Source organism: Enoplosus armatus, chromosome 2 (assembly GCF_043641665.1).
Source record: "Enoplosus armatus isolate fEnoArm2 chromosome 2, fEnoArm2.hap1, whole genome shotgun sequence".
Taxonomy (NCBI): Eukaryota; Metazoa; Chordata; class Actinopteri; order Centrarchiformes; family Enoplosidae; genus Enoplosus; species Enoplosus armatus.
Window position 1 is genome coordinate 18,241,415 of NC_092181.1, and position 26,658 is coordinate 18,268,072.

A 26,658-nucleotide genomic window follows, 5' to 3' on the forward strand; every position below is an offset into this window, starting at 1 on the left:
CAGGTGTTCTTTGAGCAATCAAGCAACATCACAGTATGACTGGTGCATTGTGAAAACGTAGCCTAACCAGCACAGACGTCAGTGCTTGATGTTTTGAACCACAGTGTGGTTGGCAGGCCTTTATTTTGGCTCATGTGTTGCCAGAATGTGACTGAGGTATCAATTATGGAAGTCATCCACTGCGTCTCTTTCATGTCCCCTAACTCGACTGGCCATCATCTGGAACCAGACAGCAGCACTGGTTTGACATTGCTGTTGTGGCAGATGAACTTGATCTTAACTCTTGGTCCTGAATTTGTTTTCAGGTTCTAACTCTCAACCACAGGGCTCAACTGGTGTTACCATCTACCAGTCAGAATGAAACACGCCGCTATCTCTATGATTCTGCCCTGACATTCCCCATTTAAAGTATATTAATAATTTGATCAATTTCATACAATTTGACTGTGTTTATCAAGATTATAAGGTACTATTTACTTTGCACTATGTATAGAGATTAGGTGTATGTAAATATAAAGCATTTGCACAGTCAATTTATGTGGTGATTTGTGTAATTTCATCCTTTTATAAGTATAAGTACAAGGTGGTTTCATAGGTATTAGTGGCCATGTATTATTATCGGATAATTTTGGAAGCCCACACATGAAAAGGCAAACACTCTTTATCGAATGTGCCGTAGAACGTACATATTGTTCTAACCCTCTAATCGTCAAAGAGAGAGAAGAAAAAAGACAGTGCTTTACCTTGTCCACCTCAATCTTCTGTTTCACACGTATTTCTCTGAAGTGTATTGTTAGATGTGCGGGAACATGTACTGTACTGGTGAAACATTTGTTCTCTCTTGAGGCAGTAATAAGTGCACTAGCTGTGACTTTTCCTCAAGTATAGCTTCAGATCAGTGTGAGCAAGGTAACAAAGGGCTTGTTGAAGAAAGGTTCTCTTTAAATCACTTCATTACAACAATTTGGACCCCAGAACCTCAAGGCTATAGAGGGGTTTCTATGGTAACGTGTGTGTGTGTGTGTGTGTGCGTGTGTGTGTGTGTGTGTGTTGTTCCCCTAGGAAAATGGCATCGAGGCAGTCTTCGCTCCTCATCCCTGCCCTGCCTGGACCCTCCCATGGGACAGCTTACCAGGCGCTATCAACCCAACTGAAGGTAAAGTCAAATATCCTCTTTGCTTTCTCCATTTTACATTTGCCCTTCCTCTCCTCTGTCCTTGCACTCTTTTCTGAGCTCTTTTGGCTAGTTTTCTTTCCTCCTCTTTTGTTTTTAATTGTTTTTTCTGTTTTGTTGTTCTTTACTTCCTCAAAACCTCCTCCTCTCATCATTTTGACCTCCCTTATCTGTTTATCTGTGTCTCTCTACACCACTCCTCTCTCTCTCTCTCCCTCTTTTTCACCTCATTACTTGGTCAAAGTCAAAACAAATACTATTGATACTGTATAAGGAGCGAGAGTGAGGAATGTGCATAAATATTTGCATGAAACCTTCCTCTGCTGCTGAGGCCTGGTGATTTTCAGTGGTACCTTGCTGCCCCCAAAAGAAAAATATTAGCCACTGACACATCGCAGAGCTTTCTATTCAGCCTCAGCTGGATGTTTTTCCACATGAGGCTCCCCTAATTAATTTTAAAGTGCTTGAAACACAGCAGAAACACACAAAAACGTGCGCACACACTGGCGGCTTAAACAACTAATGTGTAACGTCGAACTTGTGCGTATGCCTTAGTGGATACTGATTGCAGTGAGAGCGATGTCTGATAGGCAGTGGAAGGGTTGTTGATTGCTGCCCCTGGCGACACTGGTGAAGCGGAGAGAAGAAACTTTCTTTGTCTCCCTTTCTCTTGCCTGCATTGTTTTTCTCCTTATTAGTGAGACGTCTGTGTTGGTAAAGCATGGGTTGGAGCAGCAGCAATATAGGGGGTTGATAAAGACGCGCATACTGTATATACACAATATGAATATTTAGATATTTCCTTTTCTCTTCATTGCTGTGTTACGCTTTCATTTCTTGCTTCCCTTCATTTTTACTTATGTGGCGTATTCTTCCACTTATCAGAGAACACAGGGAAATGAAACTGGAAACCTATTTCATTATTAAGATATATATGGTACCATGAGTTCAGCTTCCTCCCTCTGTCAGCTTCCAGTGTTCGTGCAGGCCTAGCTTCCAGATCATTACCCCTTGTAGTATCATATGAATCAAGTTCAAACTTTATTTCAATGGTAGACTCATGGTTACAAAGTGCTCCGCAAAACAATTACAGGGAAGGGTAAAGAGAGAGAATCAAAGTGGAATAAATACTGAATATACACGACATACTGTAGCTACTGTACACCATGTTTCTCACTGAATTGACCATGTTTGCGGTCCATCTCTTACTTATTTTGTATTTCACAAAGGCAGCCAATTTGTCCTGAACTCCAGCGTGTGGGCTATCCAACACATAATGTGTTGCTGATTGTTTCATAATGGAGCTGATAATAATAGAGTGATTAATCAATTGGTCAGTCGACAAAAAAGTAATCTGCAACTATTTTGATAATCGATGAATCATTTAAGTCATTTTTCAAGCGAAAAATGCAGAAAATTCACTGGTTACAGCTTCTCAAAAGTGAGGATTTGATGCTTTTGTTTGTCATATATGATGGTTTACTGAATATTTTAGGATTTTAGACTGTTGGTCGAATAAAACAAGACATCTAAATAGATCACTATGGGAAACGGTTATTTTTCAGTATTTTCAGACATTTTATTGACAAAACAATTTATGCATATAATAACTGTCAGATTAATCAATAATGAAAACAATCGTTAGTTAAAGCCCCGTTAATGAATATTACTATCTAGGGTTTTTTTATTAATTCAACTAACAACATTCACAACAAATCATTTTTGTAATGTCATTAATATTCTTGTGAATATTCCACACACATCAGTCCAGTATGACCTCAATTTCTTACTTAAATTGGGGCTAGATAGATGGTGCTGCCAGCAATATTAGGACAGTGACTCCTTTGTTACCTTTTCTGTAAATTTGGGTGCATTGCCCTGCTGCATTGTCCTAAAATTGGGTGACCACGTTTAAAAAGGTCTACGAGTCTTAACACTGTTTAGCCAATATGGATGAGAGCACACTCAAACACAGAAGTGTAACAACAGTCGTAGTAGGAGTGGAAGTGTATTACAAGTGAAAGCCAGCACTTTAAACTGATCACTGTCACTGTTTCATTTTAAGTACAACGTGCTGGATTGGCGTCAATACAATGAAAAACATCATTATCTTACTGCTTTTTGAATGCACTGTACTAGTCATAATTTTTTTTTTTTTTTTTTTACAGCCATTTGAAGCTTATTAATGTATTTCCACAGTGCAACTTAATCATCTGTTTCCATCCCACAAACCCCACTGACAACTAAACAGAAGTGCTCTTGATGATGTGGGCAGTGGATCTATTCTGAGAGCGAGAATCATGGAGAGAGACTAGATTTTAGCTGTCCCACTTTTCTCGGCACTCTGCATGATAAACTGCGCTGTTGATATCTCCTTCTGCAGTATTGGGCTGGTAGGTAGGTAGCCCCTGTGTTTCAGCACTGTGTAATTAAAGGAGAGCATAGACGAAAGGCAGCCAATTTGTCCTGAACTCCAGCGCGTGGGCTTTCCCATCTATCTGCTCCTACAGTATACACAAATGGCTGCACACACGCCCACACGCATAGTACTACAGGGAAAAACTGCAGCATTTTACGCTTACGTATGCATAAATATTTCCATACCTGCACAACCAATATAACACACACAAGTCTTTGAAAGCTGTCTTATTTGTATGTATTGGCTTATCTTTGTCACGTGTGTGCATATACAGGTTCGTCTGCAAGTATCTGGATAGTTTTGTTTTGGCTCTGTACTCCGGAGCATTGGATTTAGAATGAAACAATGACTAGAGGAGGTTAAAGTGCTGACTTTCAGCTCTAATCTGAGTGTTTACATCACTTCAATTCAATGAACCATGTACAAACTTTAGCCATTTTTATCCTTATCCCTAAGAGTAAAAAAGGTTACAATTCTCACATCCAATATGGATGTGAACGCCTCAGAATGCCCATAAAGCTGAAAGTCAACACTTTAACCTTGTAGTAGTTGTTTCATTTGAAATCCATTGTGCAGTATAGAGCCAAAACTATAAAGAATGTATTACTGTCTTGAAACTTTATGACTTATGACTGAACATTTCTCTGAAATTTATAGCACCTATCGTCGTCTACTAACAGATGTAAGATAATCACACATTCATGCACCTCAATGCCTTATTTATTTTACATATGGCTCCAGTCTGTTGACCCCACTGATTGGCATTCAGTGGTAACAAGTCTCACTCCCTGACGCTCAGGTATGCATAATCTATAGAGGAACAAAAGGACCTCTGTGCATTGGAGCTGTTTAGGTTTTTGCCCTCCTTGTGTAGAGGGCTGCTTTGCTAAATGTGGTGAGGGCTACAGACAGGTAAACAGCAATGTGAATACAGGGGCCATTGTATAGAGCAGCCAACGTTGTCTTGTCTGCAGTGCTTCACTTAATAGAGGGAGGAGGGGAGGCAGCGAATAAAGTGGGTTAGAATGATGGATTATGTGACAGTGGGAGATTGAGATAGGGGTGAGACAGCATGAAGAGAGACAAGGGTTATCAGGAGAAAACAAGGCAGGGGAAGAGGGGTGAACGATACAATCAGGAGGGCAAAAAGGAGGGCTGGTGTGGAAACCGCATAGTTGTCATGCTTCAGACATGCTGCTATTAAGTCCTCAAGGGTTGTTTTGGTACAAGGAGATGAGATGAGTTCCCGTGTCTTTGTCTTAGGTTACACGAGTATGACAGAAGTTGAACTGCTGGAGTGAAAACTGGCTCCATTTGTCTCTGTCTCCCTGCTCTGACTACAGCAGAGATTGAGATTTCACTCCACACTTGACTGGTGTGATTTCTTTTCTTTTTTTTTTGTGTTTTGGTAGAAGTAGAAGAAAAAGTTGAACAATGTACACTACCTTGTGGTTATTTGTTTATATGCTATTACAGCTGTTATCCTAGTTGTGATGTAAAGCCCCAACATAGAATCCCTATGTAAGCCAGGCAACCAACGGAGACTCCAGGGAGGTACTGTGTTACTTTTGCACAGATTAAACACGAGATGTAACATGTTAATTAGTAAGCTTTAGAGGTGCTGGTAGATTTTGTAACGTCTGGAAAAAGCCAGGTTAGCCATTTGTGGAATTGATCTTCTCATCTAACTCTTGGCAAGAAGCTTATTTCCCAAAATGTTGAACATATCATCCATATTTAGTAAAATTTTCAATTTCCATCCAAAAGGCCTCTCAAAAAGGAACATTTAGAAATGACCAATCCGTCCATGTTTATCTGTTTTGTATGCTATACATTGTGTTATAGCTGGTTTTCTTCTTAAACCTGGTTGTAGAAATAAAATGCAAACACAACACTGACATATTTTCACCTTTTTAAGAAATTTCCACATTCAGCAGATACGGAGCAACAGTAGCATTCATTAACCATTGTGTTTCTGGCCACCTGGCGAATGTAGGGCCAATATTTACTCTCCTTTTAGCTCTGTTTTTGGCCTTTACCAACTCCTGAGAGAAATATCTGGCTCTTTAGCTACTAAATGCTCCACTATCTCCTCCAGCTAGTTGTTCGTTGTCTATCTGCTGAGCAGGTAGCGTACAGCTTTTTGCTTTTAGCTGTAGTTGAAAACAGCTGCTTGCTGCAGCAGAAAACATGAGAGTTAATCGTAAACTGTTAACAGTAAAGTTGCGGGCCATAAAACCAAAACAATGTGCTGAAAGGTGCTAAAACGCTCAGTAGTGCTGAGCCGGGTGAAAATTCTTTGTGGGTTCGTTCTAAAGTTAAAGTTATAGCTTTGTCATCTTTTCTTCTCTACTAGAAACGTTAGCTATCAAATTAATCTCAGTCTAAAGTCTTAATACACACCATTTTGTCAGTTTTATTGTTGTTGTATAACATCACGCTTTCTGCACTGTATTGTGCATGTGGTAGACTTCTGTCATGACATGGCCCGGACTGAAGCATGGCAGCTGATGGTAGCTCGTATGGGTTGATCTGTGCAGTAATGGCTATTCAGCAATATAATGGCCACGCAGTGTTAAGTGGTTTCACAACATCCTGAGGCAGAATTTAAAGGTGGTTTTTGAAACTGTGCTGCTTCAGCTGAGCTGGAACATCCTACTCCTTCACACACATCCTCCCGCACCATCGCCGCCTTTGTCATTTAAATCCCAAAAGAAATGTTAGCCGCACCAGAAGTATTGGCCCACGCTTTTCAGTGCTTTGCTTGTTTTCTACACTGTGCGCAAGTCTAATGAGTAGTTAAACGTCTGTCATGTTTGGCTTCCAGATCCCCCTCAGATGCTTACCATGATGATTTGGGAATAGGAAGACTTGTCTGTAAGATGCATCAAAGATGGAATATCAATCCAATATCAACTTTCAAATATTTCACTATGTAGGTGGATATGTACTGTTTTTTTTTTTAGTTCCACTGTGTTTATAAAACAAATTCTATGACTTGGATTTGAAGATGTTAAATGTGTTCTGATACAAAGTTGTCGATTTCATCGACTGTTAAATCAGTTTGGCTGTAATGGGTGTGATGATTTTCCCTCGGGCATATCCTCTCACTCTTATTGAACCTAGATGAAGATAATTAGCTGGATTTTATTCAAGTCCAGATTTATAACATTTTCTTAATTTTCTTAGACTGGATATTGACTGGGAACCCTAAGGACACAGTACAGATTCTCTCAGATGCACTTTACCAGTGCATTGTCATTAACTTTAAATTAAGGAATATTGAAAAGAGTTCCTATTTCTACTTATTGAGAATTGTTTTTTTAAGAGGTTCATGGCATGAGATCCTTCATATTTCATCACTATCTGACATTACAATTTAGTGGTTTATCAGATTATAATCAGGTAAGGTATTTGTAGAAATAATTATCTTTACAAATTGTATTCATAGTAGTTTAAGGCTGTTTCAACAAGAGATCAGATCTGATGAGAGGATCATTAGGCTACCGATCTACATATCTGTTTTTCTGTATTCAGAAAGTTCCTCTTTTAAACTTCACATCATATGCCATAATCCCCAAGCTGAAGACCACTGGCCTAGTCAGAGTTAAAGCAGTTCTAAGCTAATATTTTTGTAATTAAATTAAGGCTGAACGATATGCCAAAAATATGATATTATTATATTTGATAGATATTGCGACTGTGATATGAGTCACAATTTTGGTGTGAACGGTCATTTTTGTATTTAATTTTCACTATATAAAAATGATGATGATGTGATATTTGCTGGGGGTCTGTACCAAACAAGCATGTTCCCTTACGTCTGGAGAATATGATTTGTAGGACTCTATAGCACCATATTGCTTCATTTATAAATAGTATGTTGTGACACATTTTACCTTTTATCAAAAAATTGCAGCCCCTGCGATTTGGATATTGCATTAGATTTTATTCCGTATCTTTTATCTCTTATCTCTCATAGTTGTCAATTAATATAAACTCATGGAAGCATCCATACTTCAACAGCAAATGTATCTAGTTTTTTTTTTTGTTTTTTTACTTGACATCAAAGTAAATCAAACACATAGAGGTCATTAGACATCCAATTCGAGGAAAAATTAAAATGTGCTTGATTGAAATATTGAAATATTTTTGCTTAACTCCGTTTGAACACAAATATATTCTCTGTTATCTGTGGAGCTTGTGCACTACACTTCAGTCATCCAACGGAATTGGAGTCTGTGAAACATGGCTGTTTGTTCCTGTCCAGCTGTCAGGCTGAATGTAGCTTCACTGAGAGACGCACAGCAGGCTTAGTCACAGATCTGTTTAACTGTTGGCCTGCATATTACCACATCAGCTTAGTCGAGAGATTATGTTGACTGATTCTCTCTTTCTCTCTTTCTCCCTCTGTGTTCTTCTGCGAGTGCATTAGTGTTTTGGGGGGTGTGCCGTGAGTTCAAAACAAGTGACGAGGGCGAAGTCATGGCATAGGGCAAGTTCATTTTTAAAGAGAAAGTCTTGCTGCCTGTCAGATACTTCAAAAGATGCCTGCCATCCTTAGGTTTCTGTCAGACAAGTGTCAAGGGTAATCTAGATGGAAGATTAGTGTTTTGATTTTCACCTCAGACACTTTCCATGTACACACAAATAAATTCTACTTATACTAGCCCTCGTTGATGTAAGCCTGAGTCTAATTGAAGTCTGTGTCCAGTTTTCCAACACTAAATATAACTTACTGATGTTGATACCTTTGAAAAATCCCACTCTCCCACTCTAAATGCTTATAATGAATGACATATTCCACCTCAGAGTGTCTTGTCAAATGTTTGATCTGGGAATCTTAAAGTTGAAACGGAAGTTGGTAGGAATTGCAGCAGTTCTTGAAGAGTAAATGTGCCAGACAAACTTTGAACCCCTTTCACACATGTGCTGGAGACAGGACAGCGGATTTCTACATTTAAGCATTAAAAGACGTAACAATCAGGCACACTGGTGCTTTGAGCTAAATGCTAATGTCAACATGCTATCATGCTCACAATGACAATACTAACATCCTGATGGTTAGCAAGTGTAATGTTAACCATCTTTACTATCTCAGTTTAGCATGCTAATTAGAACAAAGCCACAAAGTATAGCTGAAGCTGATAGTAATGCCATTCATTTTGCAGGTATTTAACCATAAATCAGGTACTGGACAAATCAAAAGTTTGACCTCATGGCGATGCCAGAAAAAAAGTCAGGGGATCAGCAAAGTCATTGACGAATCAAACTGAAGGAATGAGGTGAACCAACTGGCCGCACGGTGCAAAGGTAACAATCTTTCTGTAAATATAGGGAAAACAAAGGAGATTGTTATAGACTTCCATAGAGCTAATAGCACTGCATCACTGGCCAAGAAAGCCCAGCAGTGTTTTTACATCCTCCGGAAGCTAATGAGAGCAAGACCCCCGGCACCCATCATCGACCGAGGCAAGACCCTGCTGCGCATAGTTAACGTGGCTGGGAAGATCACTGTTGACTCACTCCCCTCCGCTCCTGGACGTTTCCGACACCCGCCTTGCACTGCAAAGCCACCGGCATTGCGAGTGACCCCACCCATCCTTCGCACAGCCTCTTCAGTCTCCCGCCATCTGGGAGAAGATACTGGAGCATCTGAGCCTGCTCCACCAGACTGTGTAACAGCTTTATACATCAGGCTGTCAAGATGCTGAACTCTCTACCCTCTGCCTCCAAAAAGTCTGGACTGTAACTTACCCATCCCCATAAACACATACCGTCTTACTACGTTTTAGTGTTTTGTTTTTATCCTATTATTAATTTAAACCCTTGTTGTTTTGTCTTAGTACTTGTGAATGCCAACACCGAAGTCTGAGAGAAACAATGTTTTGATCCTCTATATGTCTACGTACGAACCTTTGGCAGAATCAACAATGAAGTTGACTTTGACTTCACTGGATAAGTAAAGACTTTGACCTGCTGGTGGTAGATGAAAAGTCAGGGGAACGCCAAGATTAGTGGGCTTCATCTTCTGGGGACAATGTCTCTACAAAATTTTCATTGCTATTCCTGCAATAATTGTTGAGATATTTTTGTCTGGACCAAAGTGGTGGTCTGACAGACCGACATTGATCCATCCCTAGACATCGACACCGCTAGCTTGGGAAGTTGCATGTGTAAAAGTGTGTTTACATTTTCTGTTTGCCTTGAAGGAGAGGTGTGTGTGTTTATGAGTTTTGCACAAAGAGCTGTCAGTGCATATTATGTAATTAAAGGTAAATTGCCTGTTATTAAAATGAGAGATCAGAGAGTTTTTTGAGTGAGCATATGATAACACAAACTCATAGATGTGATTTAAAAAACGTTGTTATTGAACATTAGTGGGGATGTCTGTTTGTACTATGTGCTGGCACTTGGCTAACACCTCATTCCCTTGGGCTTACAGCTCCAAACAGCAGGCTGTGACTCCCAAATCACTCCCCTCATTCTCAATTAATTGAACTCATTAGAGCCTTTAAATTGGAGATTTAAAGATACGCAGTAAACATGGGACCAAGCACAACAGGCAACCAGCTTTGTTACTCCCAATTAGAGGGATAATTGGCACTTTATTTCTACAATTCAAGTTCAAACACATCTCGACTCCCTGGAGGGATACCACAGAGTTTCACTATTTGCAGTGATGTTTGAGTTGTGCCCATTTAAATGCAGAGCCACTGGCTGCCTCCATGATGAGCTTCTTGCAAATGTCATATCATGAATATTCATTTGTCTCCTTAGTTTTGTTTTGTTCAGTAATCTCTGGTGAGGCATTGCTATGTGTTCGGAGCAGGGACACAATTTGCCTAACCCTCAGCCAGCTTTCAGCGGGTTTTGGATTGCATAGTGTTTCTTGCGCCGTTTCACTAGACTCGTAATTAATTACTGATTAGTGTTTTCAGCCCTGAGCAGAATGTAAATCTTTTTTTTTCTGCAGGCTTTTTCTTTGGAGCACAGTTTAACGCGCTTTGTCTATTTAAAATCTTGTATGTTTGGAATGAGGTGACATTTGAAGGCTGCAGCAGATTGAATCTAATTACTTTTCTGTTTCTGTTTACTTTAAGTTGTTGACATGTTTTGACTTTTGCCATCATAGAGATATGACACAAGTGTTTTGGTTTTTGATAGACTGGATGATGAACACAGTTTTCTGATTAAAGCTAAATAAAAGAAACTCTCCGTAACACATTCCTCCAACACCATTTATTATCTCAATGAAAGGTGTTCTGAAATGTTCAGAACTTATGTGTGTATCTGTCATAGAAAAGAATGGAGTGTTAGATAGATAGATATTCCCATTATTTGTCAAGTCACGTATTGTATTTTGTATCTGATTAGCATTTAACAAGTATGTTATTATTTATTATTTCACTATTCGCTTTTTTAGTTGAATAGGAATAAGAGGTGACTTTGGGACTATTGGCATGGGTTTAGCCCACCCTCACATGGTTCCTTTTTAAGATGCATCATCATGCTATGACTTTGTGTAATGACACTCCCTATATCTCCCTATATGTAAACTGTGCAAAAACAGACACATTTCTTCTCTTTCTCCGATTTTGTTTTTATTTGCTCATAGATTTCTGTGCAAAATATAGTATATATAAATAATAATAATAATGAAATAAAGTAATCCCCTTGCTTTATCGTCAGACCCTTATATACATGCACAAAGCTAAACTAAAATAAAAAGAATAGTTTTATTAATTATTCTATTAAAAAGAATGAATAAAAGTGGCAAATATATTAACTATTAAAAAATCTACACATTATCATTCAGTTGCATTACACAATTGTGAAGTGATAATTAGAGGCATTAATACAAAAAAAAGTCAATAGAACAATTCCAATGAGGTGAACAGATGGAGATCGGCACTTATCCTGAGCTACATATGTAAAGCAGAGGGTGCGCTGGAAAATGAGTGAAAGCTACATTCAGAGTTGATGAATCATATCTTCAACAGCAGTCTTGAACCAATTCAGTTACCTAAATTAGCAACTCGAGGTTGAAAACAGTAACATGATACTTCATTTGGAAAGATGCTCAATCCATCTGTCAGTTTCATTTGGACAATTTGTGGCTTGGCATGTTATGTAATACATGTTCAGACTGTTGTTAATTACAGCACATCATTCACAGAACAGGTCTGAGTGAGAAGCAGTCGTGTGTTTTTTATGTTTGTTCTTTTATTTTTTCAGTTTCTTTTTTCTTTTCATCTCTCCTGTCTGGTTTTCTTCATCTTTTTCTTGTCTATTTCTCTGTGCTGGTTTATTTCTTTATTTGTTTTGTGTCTTTACATCTCTGTCTTTTCTGACCTCCTTCTTTGCCTGCCTACCTGCATTCTCATTTCAATTTTAACCACTTCACTTTTTCACTTCCCCCCAACCTCAGGCCATAAACACTGCTGTGACATGAAGGGCATATCACTTTTGTGATGTTGTTCTTCGAATCCCTTAACAAAGCGATCTCACTGAAATCCCTCGTTCTGTCAGCAAAGAGAGGCTCAAGGCTTATTATGATGTTCTGTATCTGGTGAACACTGTAATAGATGATGTGTCATATTTGGTTTCAGTGTGTTTTGTGAGATGTGCTCCTTTTGTTGGGGGGGGGCCTCCCCCAGTGCCCACATCTAATTTGGCTCAAAAGAAGGTTGTGTATGGATTTTGGCATGTTTGTCTCGGTGGTCTGTGTTCTATGTTTTGTTGTTAGAGGAGATTTCCTCATGTTTTTTACACCAGCATGGTGTTGGCTTACTCTGCTATAGGGGTGAGTTGTCACAGTGTGTATGTGTGTGTGAGTTAGTGTGTGTTCTGCCTGTTTCTGCATCTGCAGAGAATTTAACAATAAGCATAAACCCCCTAAGTTGCAGGGGCCTCCGTAGCTCTACCTTATCACATCTTGAAAATCTCTAATAGCTTTTAGATAATAATTGTTCATGTGTGGCCTGACGCTCAGTTACTGGCACAAACGTATCCTTTTGTCAAACTTTCATATTGTATTAATTTAGTTGTTTGGGTTTATATTTTGTGAGAAATGGTAACAGAGAGAGTTGGCCAAGATTTTGTGGACCTGCAAGAATTGGAGAGTAACAATAGCTTTTATGAAGTGTTTTTTTTGTTTTAGTTTTTAGTATGTAGGTGGCTCAGTAATACAGAATAATGATTCATCGAAATCCTGCTCTAATTATCCAAAGGGCACATGTTGTGTTTGTGACCAATCTGCAATCCCTTGATTCTCGTCCCACTTTCCTAAATAAGAATATCTGTGCAGTGCCAGGATATTTGCAGATATAATAAGGGAATTGATACGATACATATTACATATAATAATTATAATAACTATATTGCAGACAACACTAAAGGTACAAAGAGTTGAATTTTGTCAAAAAAAAAGAGTATTTGTTGTGGAAGCCTTCCTTTCAAACACCAGGAGTCTCCCTCTGCAGTGACAGTATAAGCCTAGTTGAAGGGAAAATCCCTTTATTTCTCTCAGTAGAGGGGCCCTGGCTTGAGCAACCCAACATTTCTGTAAGAAAACCAGGAGGGGCAGGGCCACCAGCCAGCCTTTATTTATCCTTGAGTTAGCACTGCAAGGCTAGGGCTAAAAGCCATACTGGCTGGAAGATTTTACAAAGATGGCAGGCCAAAAGAGGTTGACACGGCCCTCCACAGATGCCAGCATTGTGCCACTTACTCCCCGACTTTGACAGCTCTGGCAGAGTACAGAGAGCAATGGATGAAGGGGGAGAGTGTGCACTGAATAAAAACAAACTACTTAGTTTGAAAGAGCAATTGTGGGGGAAGGTTTTCAGGAGACATACCAGGAAGAATAACTGGATTTGAAATATTTTGTAAACTTTGTTTTCAGAAAACATGTATTCCATTCATACTGTTATTATACATGTTTTTATAGACATAGTGCTGAAGAAAAGGGTAGACCATAACAGTTAATCAACATTTTGCTCCTTTTAATTACAGAATTGCAGTTGTGAGAAATAAAACATTGATTAGTCCTTCTGTTGTGAATAAACATCTAGTACATACAGTTAGGTCATGCAATCAGATAATCTACATCAATAATTTACTATTTCCGTTTTTGTATTTAATTCAAGTCAGTGGTGTAAACAGGTCTTTGGTGATGTTTAAATGTAGATGTGACTCAATTTGTTCAAACTGTTCATGCCTGCACGTTTGCGTGCCATACAAAAGATCTTGTTCCAAACCCACCAGGAAACCCACAACCCAAGAGTGTTCACAGATGCACAGATAAAGACTGATTCAAATCTATAGTATGGCAGATATTGCTTGATGACAAATTGCCAGTGAATAATATATTCCTTGGTATGTTTATAAAATATATGACTTTGAAAATATCATTGTCAGTCTATTTCTGATTAATTGACTGAACATTTTAACTCTGTTATATTTGTTCTGTTGTTGATGGATCCATAGCGTATCGCTCTCGGATGATTGTGTGTGTCTCACTTGACATTTTCTCTCTAAAGCTTAAATGATACTTTCCATATCCATGTGGTGGCAAAGGTCCACGAGGGTCTGGACGCACAGACTGTCCTTGTGCAGCCCAAAATTTAGGACGTGTAAGCGCAGCCATGTGAACATGTCCATGTATGCAGACACGGAATGTAGCATAAAAAGTGTTTCAGTTTGGGAGTGTATCCGGCACTTTAGGGTGCAATGAAGGCATTTTTTGGAGGAGATACAGAATGTAAACTAAACTAAAAAGTACGTTTTTATTTTTTGTTCAGGAAATTGAAATTGGCGAATACTTACAGTAGCTTCAATAACACATTACTGTATGTAGTGTTGACATTTGACAAATGGACGAATATTCAATCATTCTTCTGTCCTGGGCCCTCAGCTCAGGATGGGAATGATTACTTCCATATTTTTCCCAGTTGTGAAGCAGATGGCGTGTGGCTTTCTCTGGGTTCCAGTGGTGCATTCTAGGACAGGGTAAAGTGAGGGAAGTACTAGTGTTCTGATCAAAGCTAAGGTCTTTTGCAACTAATTTGGATTTGTCTGTTGTGGTAGAACAACTCTGCTTTTTGTTATATCACAGGTTGATATATTAAAGTGTAAAATCCACAAAACTCCACAAACTGAGCAAAATCTTGTGTTTTCCTTGTGGACATGGTTTACCGATGTGTAGCCTCAGGTCATTCATTCCTTACTTGAGCTGAGCTCTGAATGTATTGGTCAGGATCAGTGCAGTTCAGACTTTTGAATCCTCTGAACAGCCACAAAAATGTTCTCTGCCCATGGCAAATACTACTTCACTGACAGGACGGATCAATTCCAAACTCAAGTTTTAGAGCAGTGGAGTGTAGATGTTGTTTTGCCAAAATCCACTACAAACAGTGCAGTGAATATCACTCAGGAGACAGACTGCAAGTCAACATTTAGCCTACACAGTGAATGGGAGCCAAAACAAGGCATGTGCCAATATGAAAATGTCATAGTGTGATTATCTTGGCCAACACTTTATTTTGATAAATGTTGAAATGAAATGGAAATATCAAAGATATGTTGGTGGCCAAAGAGAGCCAAAGGCAACACTTTGGCCACCCTTTTAAAACATTTTCAATCAATAGTTTTCAGTCGAAAGCATTTATGTTTCCGAAATATCAAACTTTCTTCAAAACAAATACCCTTTGATGATGAAAAAAGTCCTGTTGCCATGATAAATGTGAGGTTTGGAGAGGCTCTCTGTTGTGCTTGTTGTTGGTAATTTTGTCCAGTCCAGTGAACCGAAACAGTGTCAAAAGGCTGAAAATCTCTACATTTAGACACTTTGGCATGTTACGGCACACAACATATTAACTTCAATCCAACACTTCTTTTCGCAGGTCTGTAATGTCCTAATAATTTCTATGAAATAAGGTTAATCTCTTCAGTGCTGGATTAGTTTTGCAGTAATTTCTTTTCCTGGAAAGAACTACTTAATTTCATACCAATTATGGAGAAATTTTTTTTGAGGCTTAAGTTGTTTCCATAAAATAAGGAAAAAGGAAATAAACAACTAATTGGAATGATTTAATTAAGTCCACTAACTCAACACTACCTCTTGAATTTTAATATCAGTTCTTTCCAAATTATAGGAGACTATGGGATCCGGAAAATAAACTATTGCCAGTTTAGGTTTGCTAGCATTTAGGGCTACAAAGAATGATTATTTTCATTATTGATTTATTTATCAATTTGTTACAAGTTTGCAAAGCCCAAAGTGAATTTTTTTGACTGACAAACAATCCCCAAAATCTGAATGGATTACATTAAGTCTGTTTCAGAATTTAGAAAAATAAGCAAATCTGTGACCAGCATTCATGAATGGATTATCAAACTCTGTAAATTTTCTTTCAATCTACGAATCACTTTATTGACAAATCTTTTTAGCCACACCGGCATAAATTCATATTTTCATCATAATAGTTGATGTAAACGTGCAAGCGTGTGTTGATGCTCTGTACGCGAGTAATGGAAAAATCAGTAAGTGGACGTACTGTGTTTGGAAGAGCAAAATTAATGTCTCAGTTTGGTTGCTTGCACATTTTTGAAACAAAACAGTGTTGACAAATTAGGTATGTGCTGCGACCTGTAAGAGGGACCATGGGAGTTCCATAATTACGCAGACCTCTCGCCTGCAGCTACGTCTGGTCATGTTTTGACAGACATTCCAAAGCTGTTGAGGGATGCGCGGTGAGAAGTTTTTTCCTCTTGTGTTTGTCTTCATTACCTTTCACTTTTCTTGTCATCGCAGTCTTACGCAAACACATAAAAACATTTCAGGGACTGTTGCTGTGAAAGAAAACTTGTGTTTGTTTTTCTGACAACTTGTCAACAATTGGAGCTTTCAGTATTGTGAATGTTTTTGTTTTTTTTCTCCGCATGATTGTATTTAGTTACTGCTCAGTGTTTGTGCTGTGTTGCCTCAAACCTTTCTAAATACCTCACAGCACAATTGCAGTTATGCTGTGTGCTGCTGCAGCTTTCAGGATTCTTCCAGAATATTATAAAAAGACTGTGAATTTTGATTTCTCTTCTGTTGTTAATTACCATCAACACTCTGCAAAGATGTGCCAAAGTTCATTTCCTCATGCTTTGGTCTATAGATTTCCATAATGAAGAACATATGGCCAAATGCAAGCTTTTCTGCACCAGTGCATCACTTCTAAGTGCCAACAAGCCATTTCAAATTTCAAATTATGGAGAAGACATTGCAAGTTGTCCATGCCAAGGTTAAACTAAAGCCCTGCCAGCTAAATATTGTGGCCATTCACGAAAACATGGGCTACTGCCAAAATCTTGTCAAAAATATGTTGAAGGTGCCTTCAACTCTGGAAATGTGATGCAGCATTTTGGGTCCCTCTACAGAATGAATGCCAAATCAAGCACCGAATAGATAACCTCAGTCGATTGAAAGCTGATTTTACTTGTTGGCTCACATTTAAAAATGTCTCTCTTTCTGTCTGTCTTTTTCTTCTTTACTTCCACATTTGTATGAGGGTGCTGGCCAACCATCGGGAGCAATTTGGGGTTCAGTGTCTTGCCCAAGGACACTTCGACATGTGGACCAACCAATATAAAGAGAGGTCCTTACCGGCTAATAAACAAACTGCCTGGAGCTCAGTAACAAAAGGTAAAAATGGATCACCAAGATTCTGACAAATGCGTACGCGAGGAAAGCTACAGGCTTAACAACATCGCACATGAGTAGCAACTGCACACACCAACAAACTACGGTAAAATGTTGTTTTATAATATAGTCTCATTGGCCTATTCCGTGTTGTTTTTAATGAACTGTGTGTCATTTGGAGTGTAAATTGGCTAAATGACAGATGTTTCAAATGCACAAAACATCTATAATATTTCAATTTGTTGTCATGGTGCCGCCATATAAACTGTGAGTTTAAAGAGTTCACTAATTATAACCATCATAAAGTTTCAATGAAGGACACATTTTTGTTTTAAATGTAAAGAAACTTACATTTTTGAAGGGAAGGTCAGGAGGAGAGGTGAGGCTCTTCCCCCTTCATTTAAGTGCTAGAATATGTGCCATGTTTTTAAGCCTGTAGCCTCCCTTGTATGCACGTTTGTCAGAATCTTAGTAATCCATTTTACCTTGTGTTACTGAGCTCCAGGCAGTTTGGTGGTAAAGAACTCTCTTTATTTTGGTTGGTCAATTTACTCCTGCAGAACCCATGTGTGCAGTTCACAGCACTTAAGGGAATGGCAGTTTGCACTCCTCCAGTCATAAAGGAAATATAGCATGCTCTCTCACACCAGGCAGTTTAGCAGGAGACATGGTTGCATCAGCCAGCCTTTCATTGGTGCATAGCACATTCACATACCTGGACCGGGTGTGTCTTAATGAATGTATGCATTAAATATTTCATTCAGCAGTTGTGAAAACACTGCTGCAGGACTTCACTGTGAACAGGTTCATTTTTAGAGTCAGTTTGCTTTAGTTTTTAACCTCTCCAGTCATGCCAACAGCTCCCACACCACCCTTGTTTTTATGGCACACACGGCATTGTTCTGAGCAGCTGCCAAGACAAGAAAACTTTGTTATTGTTCCTCAGAAGGACTAACGACAGTCAACCTGATCCTCGCTGAACTGACAGACTGGGGCATTCATGACTACTTGAGCAGGATCCAGGCATTCAAACATGATATGATCGGAAGGGCTGCAGCAGTCAGGCTGAGAAGATAATGAGCCACCACACCTTCCTGTTCCTATTTCACTTCACTGAACACTTATACTGATAGTTTGCTTATATGATAGAACACATCCGGGGTGCTTGGATACGGCCTGATTGTGCACGACCCAACGTGAGCACATTCTGCATCATTTCCATTTACTCTGATTACACTAACATGTATGAAACTGAACGCAAAGGCTTACTTTTTAAAGAAGTCTTGCTTACTTTGGATGCAAGTACATGTCTCAGTGACCCTGCTTCTCCTCGATTTATTGACCTGTGCTTTTTGCTTATTTGTTTTCATTAAATTGACTGTAAGGTGTGAAAAAATTTGAGCTCAAAAAAATCATTAAAGTTACCTTCTCCTGGAAGAGCATAAACATCACGGCATCACAGGATAAACCAGTGTCTAATTTATTTTACTATCGACATATATTCTGTATATTTTTAAGTAGATGGACATACCATATTTATTGACTTATAGTATATGATATAAATATAATATATTGTTACATTTAAATATAAATAAATGTATTTATAAATACAAATTAACCAACAAAATATGAGTTTGTTTGCGGCATAAAGAATAAACAAAAATGTCTTTATTCAGTCCTTGTGCTATTATTTCATGTATAAACTAACACGTTCTTGGAAGCGGTTTAGAACCATGTAAAGGGTTTCTCTGGTATGTAAGTGTTTTTAAGACTGTCCTTTCAGGCCTGCCGTCTTCTAACATGACATCCTGTGACACCATATTTCTTGGTGGTTGACACATGACTCTGTCTGGGACATTTCTGTGGTAAACACGTCTGGAGACACTTTCCACTCGTAAGGAATTCCCTCCTTGACAGCAAAACACGTAACATGAGCCAACAGATAACTCCGGTAGGTTACTGAGTATCTCTGGTGCACTCACCATATGGTGAGATATGGAAACTTTTCTAGCCTAACATTAAGGCTACAAATAATCCATATTACAAGTCATTTTTAAAATAACATGCTCACTCTGAAGCTGGTGCTGCAAAGAGAGCATGTAGTGTTATGAATATATATAAGTTGTCCTGAAATGTAATTCAACCCTCACTCTTTCAAATATTATTTCTAGAAGAGAACCTTTTCCTATATTTTGATCAATATGCCAATAACTAGAGTTAGGAATCATTTTTCAAAACATAAAATCCAAATGATCCAAAATATTGAAGTCATAAATTTAAAAACATAATCTAAACTTGAGTCTTAGCCTTCCTTATGTTTGCTCTTTTAACCAGCATGTCCTCTGAGAGATATTAGCTGTCGGATCCAGCAGAGCCCAAACAGAGGCCCCCTGTGCCACTGTGGCGTGTTTACATTCTAATCTGTGTGATGGACCTGCTTGATAAGGCCCCGGGCAGTTCTGCAGCATCAGGGGGAAAAGGAAGAGATCAGGGCTCACTGCCAGCAGCAGTGGTAGGTACCTTTTTTAGTAGCAGAGGACACACAGGCTAATGGATCCTCAGTCGCCCCACGATGACGCAGCCACAGCACATTTTCTCCTCACTGAGCATTGGGAGATGTCAAGGCAGAGTCAACCTGCTGGAAAAACAGAAAACTTGTTTTTTCCGATACCAAGACTCTTACTGGTTCTGTCATCTCTGGCTTTGTGCCAGTAGTTATCTGAGGAATGGGATGATGTCTGTGCCGATGTTCATAAACAACCACCAGCATCAGAATATTCTGCTTGCGGCTCCCAACAGCCTGTGGAAGGAGGTTAAACACAAAATTATTTTCAGGAGAAAACATCTGAGCCCCATCAGATTCCAACCAACGGAACATGTCAACAGCAGACTATACAGAGAGGTCAAGCAAACCTAAGATGGAAACAGGAAGTAATTACATTTTCATCTGCAAAGGAAGACTTGGATTGTGGCTGGCCAGGACGTACGATGGAAATAAATGTCCTCGCACTGCAGGCAAATCCAGAAATCCACAGAATGTTGTAATTATGTTGAAAATGATATATACAAACAAAAATATACAGTCAAATAAGAAACATAGTTTGATGAGTTTCAGGATTTTGTTCAGAAATGAGTGTCTTCAAACAAAACATAAACAGGCTTCTAGAAAGAATTATTGAAATTCGCTTTGAAGTTTGTGTTGGAAACAAGTAAAAGAATATTCAGACATTGGTGGATTTATTGGTTTTGCTTGTAATAAATTATGGTTTTATTATTCTGTAAGGGTTGGCCAGATTTTGTTACTGTGTTCCAGTGTAATTGTTTGTCAGAGGATTAAATTCAATGATGCCAAGTTTCAGTTTGAAAAGAGTCTTCGAATCCAGCTTTTTATAGTCTTTAATTTCCTGTAACGTGGTCTCGGGCGTATAGCTAACTTGTCTCAATTTTCACCCCTTCAGTGATAATTTATGCATGTTTATTTGCATTTTTATATTTACATGGCTCAATGCTAAAAAAAAAAAAAAAGTGACAATCCCTGACTAATTGCTAAAACACTGAAGCTCATCCTCGGTCTTGTACATAAAATGTGATGTGAGTAATGACAGAGGAGGAGAGTTAATGTCCACCTGTCAACAACTCTTTACTAGTGGATCGTTTGGGCCTGGCAAGATGACAGTTGCAGGCAGTTTCTGTCATACTTGTGATTGCTGCGTCTGTTTATGAAGTGGCTGGAAGACAGTAGATCTAGTTGGGATGCATGAGAAAAAATGTGGGGGGAAAAAATCTCCTCCTGAGCTCTCTGCGAATTACATGGTCTGTGATTGTTTTTCTCTTGTGAGTTAGGGCTCGTAAAAAAAAAAACTTTTGAGGTTTCCATGTCAAAAGTGTTAGTTTTAGTCTTCTGAGCTTCATTCAGATGCCGTGGTTGTATTCATTGTCATTGATGCTAATGGTAGATGTCACATCAGAGCGTATTCTAGCGTAACTGGAAAGGTTGGCATCATGGATTCATGTAATGATTTTGCTTATTGAACGGGGAAACCATCCTTCAATCAGAAGGCCTGGCTCCACGTCCTGCATTTATAAATACTCCTCCTGCTGTGGTGACTAATACTGGGACATTACAGATGCATTAAATTTATTTTGTGTTTGAAGAGTAACAGCTGTGACTGGGCTACCTGCAAAGGGTCACAGAGAAGGTTCACATACCCAGTCCCTTACAGGACACTGATTGCTTTTTCTGTAGTGCCACCAGCAGAGTGACATTTTTGGCTTTTAGTTAATTTCCTTGATAACTTATTGGCACAAATTTTGTACAAACAATCATGTTTTCCAGAGAATTAATCTGAAAGATCCCCTGACTTTCCCTCTAGCGCCATCATGAGCTTCACATTTGTGGTTTTAAGTCAAAACAACTCATCTCAACAACTGTTAAATGCATTGCCATAAAAATTGGTATGGCCATTTATGTCCCCCTTTAGGATGATTGATCCCCTGACTTTATATCCAGCACCATCATGAGGTCAGAATTTAGATTTGTCCAATACTTGTGTTTAGAGATAATTAGAGAATGTTAGCATGCCAACAAGCTAAACTAAGATGGGGAACATGGTAAACATATACCTGCTAAATGTCAACATGTTAGCCTTTTCATTGTGACAATGTTAGCTTGCTGGCATTAGCATTTAGCTCAAAGCACCACTGTGCCTGAGTATACAGTCTCACAGATGCTAGTGTGGCTGTAGACTCTCAGGCTTGTTTAAACATCACTACAGTCAAATCTTTGTGTGTTTTAGCAGCCTAACTTTAATCATACCATCACTACAGTCTCGATGGCACACTCTATTCCTAACCTTACTTCATATCATACTGTGTTTGCTGTGTGTGGAAACTGTAGGAATAACTGATGAAAAATGCTGACATTGAACATTGAGAAACCTCATCATTGAACACAATCCAGGGTCCCACCGAGTCATCCAATATCAGCACCCCGTCTAGCAAGTGGATTGCAATCCAGTGCCGAGATCCTCCTGAAAGACAAATGATGAGGTCTCATGGAGACCCTGTGGAGGATGCTTGCCTATGAGTTGTATCTGTGTGACCCTCTTGGCAAAGGAGCAATGTAGGAGCATTACCTTCTGACCTTACCGGGGTCCACTACCTCTTGGGCAAGGGGCAGGGTCAAGGGATACATCTTGTCTGGAACTAGTGAAAATAGCCCAGAATTTCCAAATATTCAATATTTGTCTCCATCTTGGGATGTAATACAGTAAAATGCTGATGCGGATACTGAGCATTATTTTCAGCGATGGCTCAAGTGACAGCCAGTGAAGATCAGCATGTTAATTAAGTGTAAAATATTTATCAGCCACTCAGTTTATCCACGCCTAAAAGTGGTGTTAAGAAAGGAAGCGAGGACTAAATAAAATCTGAAATGAGGTTAAAGGTTGAAAGTGAAAATCTTTTATGGGGATTGCCACCCCCAATTTAAATATGAAGTGAATTATATTGCAGGAAGTTCCATGTTGCTTAATAGGTTAACCATTTGAAATTTAAGAACATTTTAAGACCTTATGAAACAACTTCATGTTATTTGTGTCGTTAAGCCTACATGGAAATGTCTAGTATTCTCGACAGTGTGTTCCCACTCCCACGTTGTCTTTTTACATCTTGTGGCTTTCTGACCTCTAAACTGTTTGACACATACTTTATGATGTTCATCTGAAATTTAATGATATTGATGCAATTACGGCAACCCAGGGCATGAACTTTGAAGACCTCTCTCAGTGTTACTTTTTTCCCTGAAACGGCATTGAAAAATGAAATTGAAAACAAAGGGAGAGGTCGACTGGCTTGTGGGTAGCTCTTCTGCTGCCACCCACTCAGTCCTACGTATCTTATGGGTTTGACCTTAAGTTGTGTGGTGACCTTTCACCAAACAAAGTCTTGTTTGAGTAGAAACGCTGAAAGTCAATCACACACACACAGACTACAAAATCAATTAATACACTTCTTAAAACAAAGAATACTGTATACACCTTTTGCACTTCAGATTCATTTTATTAAGACTTGTGTAACTGACCTCAGTCTCTTGTTTCTCTGCACTCAGCACACATTAACGACCTTCAAGATGTGCCTGATACACTTGGGTAACCATTTGTAAACACCTTAGACCCTTTTGTGTGGCCTCTCACACATGCTTGCCTTTGAAGCATAAAACAGTATTTGCACACTCACAACTACATCAGCAACCAATTAAGTCATCAACAAGTTTACAGTGAAAGTTTGGGAATCAGGATGTTTGGCAAAAGACTAAGTTTTAGGCTTTTTCTAGATAAGGTTTTGGGCAAAACCTTCAGGCCTTATAACGGCTTTAACCAATATTTTTATATTAACAATGGATCACATGACTACTTTTATGTGAAAGTGGCCTCCTGTAGTGATGACTCTACATATCATTATCATCCAACTCTGCAGTTCCCCTCAGCTCTGCGAAACTTTATAGAATCTTTCAGCTCATTGTTTCAGTTATCAGGCCCACAACTTTACTGTTTTGGTTCACTCTCACCACTCTCATAGCGTTGTTTTTTAAAAGCAAAAAAGGTGGGGGCGGTGGGCAAGTAATGAAATCGGTGTGTAATCGGTCTGTGTCCGAACACTGTATATCACAGTGTGACTACCGCGGCAAGCCTCGACCGTAGTAGAGTTAAAGAGCCTGAGATTTCCCTCAGGAGTTGGTGGAGACCAAAACAGAGCTACTAGTCGAGTGAATATTCCACTTACATTCATCAAGTTCCCAGTAACACAACTCCAAACGAATGCTTATGTTGCTCTATATTAGGTAATAGTATTTCAGTGTTGTTTAAAGCTTGTTTCCGCTGCCCCCAAGTGGCCAAAAAATCAATCATTGCAGGTTTAAAGTGTTCTATATCACACCAAGAGTCCTAGATTGATAATCTGCACTGTTACTTTGTTTGGTTATTGCATTTTTCCACACTAAGCCATTTCTTGGATCTCCCTTTTTCTGTCCTGTTGAATTTTATCACACTCTGTAATGTAATTTGCAATTAAAATCTAAATGTGATGAGATGCATCAAAAGGCCTCCATACAGAAGCCTCTCTGGAGCTGATACATAGAAGTGTCTGCACCCGTGTGAATTACTCATCCAAATGAAGAGCAGAGTCTTGTCAATTACCTTCCTGCTGTTTCTCTGTATTTAAATTCATCCCTCACTTTCTTTATTGTGCTCTCTCTACAACTGGGATCAGCTCAACAACAGCCAGTATGAGACCTTGAATAATGCCACTATGAAATTTCCTATTCATGTTGATGGAATGAAAAATCTCTTTCGCTCCCTCTCCTCCCCTGTTGTCATATACAAAGCAGTGTGAGCAGGAAAAGTATAGAAATAATATTTTTTCTGATATTCCAGTTGTGTGGAGATGAGTGCGTGACTCTCGGGTAAATGAAACGCACATCACTCTGGATTTATGGACCAGAGATGGCATCGGCACAGCACGTCAACGGCTCACTGCCGATGTGGCGTGCTAGAAGACGTGAGAGGAAGATGCAGGAGACTGTGCTTTGAGTTAATGGGGTACATACTGCTCGCACAGCAGCAGAAACTTCTGCCACAAACAAGGAGGACACTTGATTTTGGCTCTGAGGCTTGTTTTTGATGATGTTGAAAGATTGTTTGCACTCCCTAGTTGGCAATTGGCTGGAAATATGCTGATGAGAGAGTGGGGGCCTTTTCATCTATGTGCTATAACCATTACCTGAAATGGCTGGTTGTAAATCAAAATTTTAGCAGCTAGGGGGTGGAGGACTATTTGCTCACTGACAGCAAAGGAAAAGAAGACATTAGAGTAATGAAAAATGTGTGGTGTGATTTTAGTAAGTATTCTGATGTCTTTTGGTTGTTGAGTTTATTGTAATGAGTTAATTTTGACTAGAACCAGCCAAGCTACAAAAAGGTTTTCATAATCATAACGAAATTCCATTTATGTTTGATAGCTTTCTTCTCTGGCAGACTTTAGTTTTTTCTTTAATTGAGTTTTCAAATTAATTGCCTGTAAAAAAGAAAACCTGTTGCTTCCCACTTTATGCTCAGATGCAATGAGAACTTGTGCTCTTTTGCAGGGAAAATGTCAAATATCCGTGCAGTCAGGAAGAGGCAACAGCTGAATAACTTGGTTGCCATGGTTACGCAGCTAGCCAGACCAGGGTACACAGTTGTGGATTTCTGCAGTGGAACGGTACGTGTTTTCATCCGTCAGTCCAGCTATGCATGTATATTTATCACTGTGCCTGGCCATGGCCACATTAGACTGCTGCTCCATTAGCAGCCAGCTGAAAGGAACTAGTTCTCATATTCGCTGTTCTTGTTCTTTCCTCTTTAAATTCCTTTTGTTGTGCCGGTCTACACAGACAGACTGGTAATTGCACTCATGAAAATGCATGCTCAGAGCGTTAGCCCTGCATGGCTAAAGGGTCAGTACTTGGTTGAAAAGGGCAGCACAAATCATAACTCTATTGATGCCTCTTTCATGTGTGCTGTTATTGTTATTAAGAGTTTATTCTTTCTCTTTCTTTGTGCTGTCTCTCAGGGCCATGTTGGGATTGTTCTGGCTCACACACTTCCAGATTGCAAGGTAACTAGTAACGTATTTGTGCAGATGTGTGTGTGGCGTCACACATCTTTTTTTTTGTCAGACAAAATAAACATTTTGGAGACTTTTGACAGGCATTTGTCATTATTTTTTTGACATTTTAAAGACTAAAAGATTAACAGATAAACAATTGATGAGTGATTATTATTAATCATTAAATACATCGCCACAATACTGCTGTCGTGCAATTACATGCAGCTGTGTGAGTTTTTTCTGTCTTTATTCAAGGTCCTCCTGATAGAGAACAAAGAAGAGTCATTGGTCAGGGCCCAGAGTCGTGGTGCTGAGCTCGGTCTGAAAAACATCGGCTTCATTCAGGCCAATTTGGACTACTTCACCGGACCCTTTCACATTGGGGTGAGCGTAGCAAGTAACACTATAAGAAAAACTATTCTATAAACATATATAACATATATTGTAACCATTTCAGATGACTGAAACTGGTAACTGTAACTGTGAGTATTAAAGTATTGCAAACAAAGGCAATGTTAACTCACTAAAATTAAACCATAGCTGTAAGTGAAAATAAAATGATGATATTGCTAGTCACAATATTATCTGTACTGTGCTATATTTTTTATGCTATTCTAATTAGTATAATATAGCAGTACTGATTTAATTTCCTTTGTTTCATGTCATTTGCATTGTTAAAATGTAATCACAATCCAATTTTCAATCTCCACATTTGATTTTTTTTAA

General features: G+C 39.0%; 1 protein-coding gene across 1 annotated transcript in view; it reads left to right on the top strand.

Moving 5' to 3' along the window:
- Positions 1-26,658, top strand: part of gstcd (glutathione S-transferase, C-terminal domain containing) — a 46,043-nt gene that overhangs the window by 5,808 nt on the left and 13,577 nt on the right. The window contains exons 4-7 of the mRNA XM_070924956.1: positions 1,063-1,156; positions 25,430-25,545; positions 25,897-25,941; positions 26,188-26,316. Of these exons, the coding sequence (XP_070781057.1) occupies positions 1,063-1,156; positions 25,430-25,545; positions 25,897-25,941; positions 26,188-26,316 (384 nt within the window). The remainder of the gene's footprint in view (positions 1-1,062; positions 1,157-25,429; positions 25,546-25,896; positions 25,942-26,187; positions 26,317-26,658) is intronic.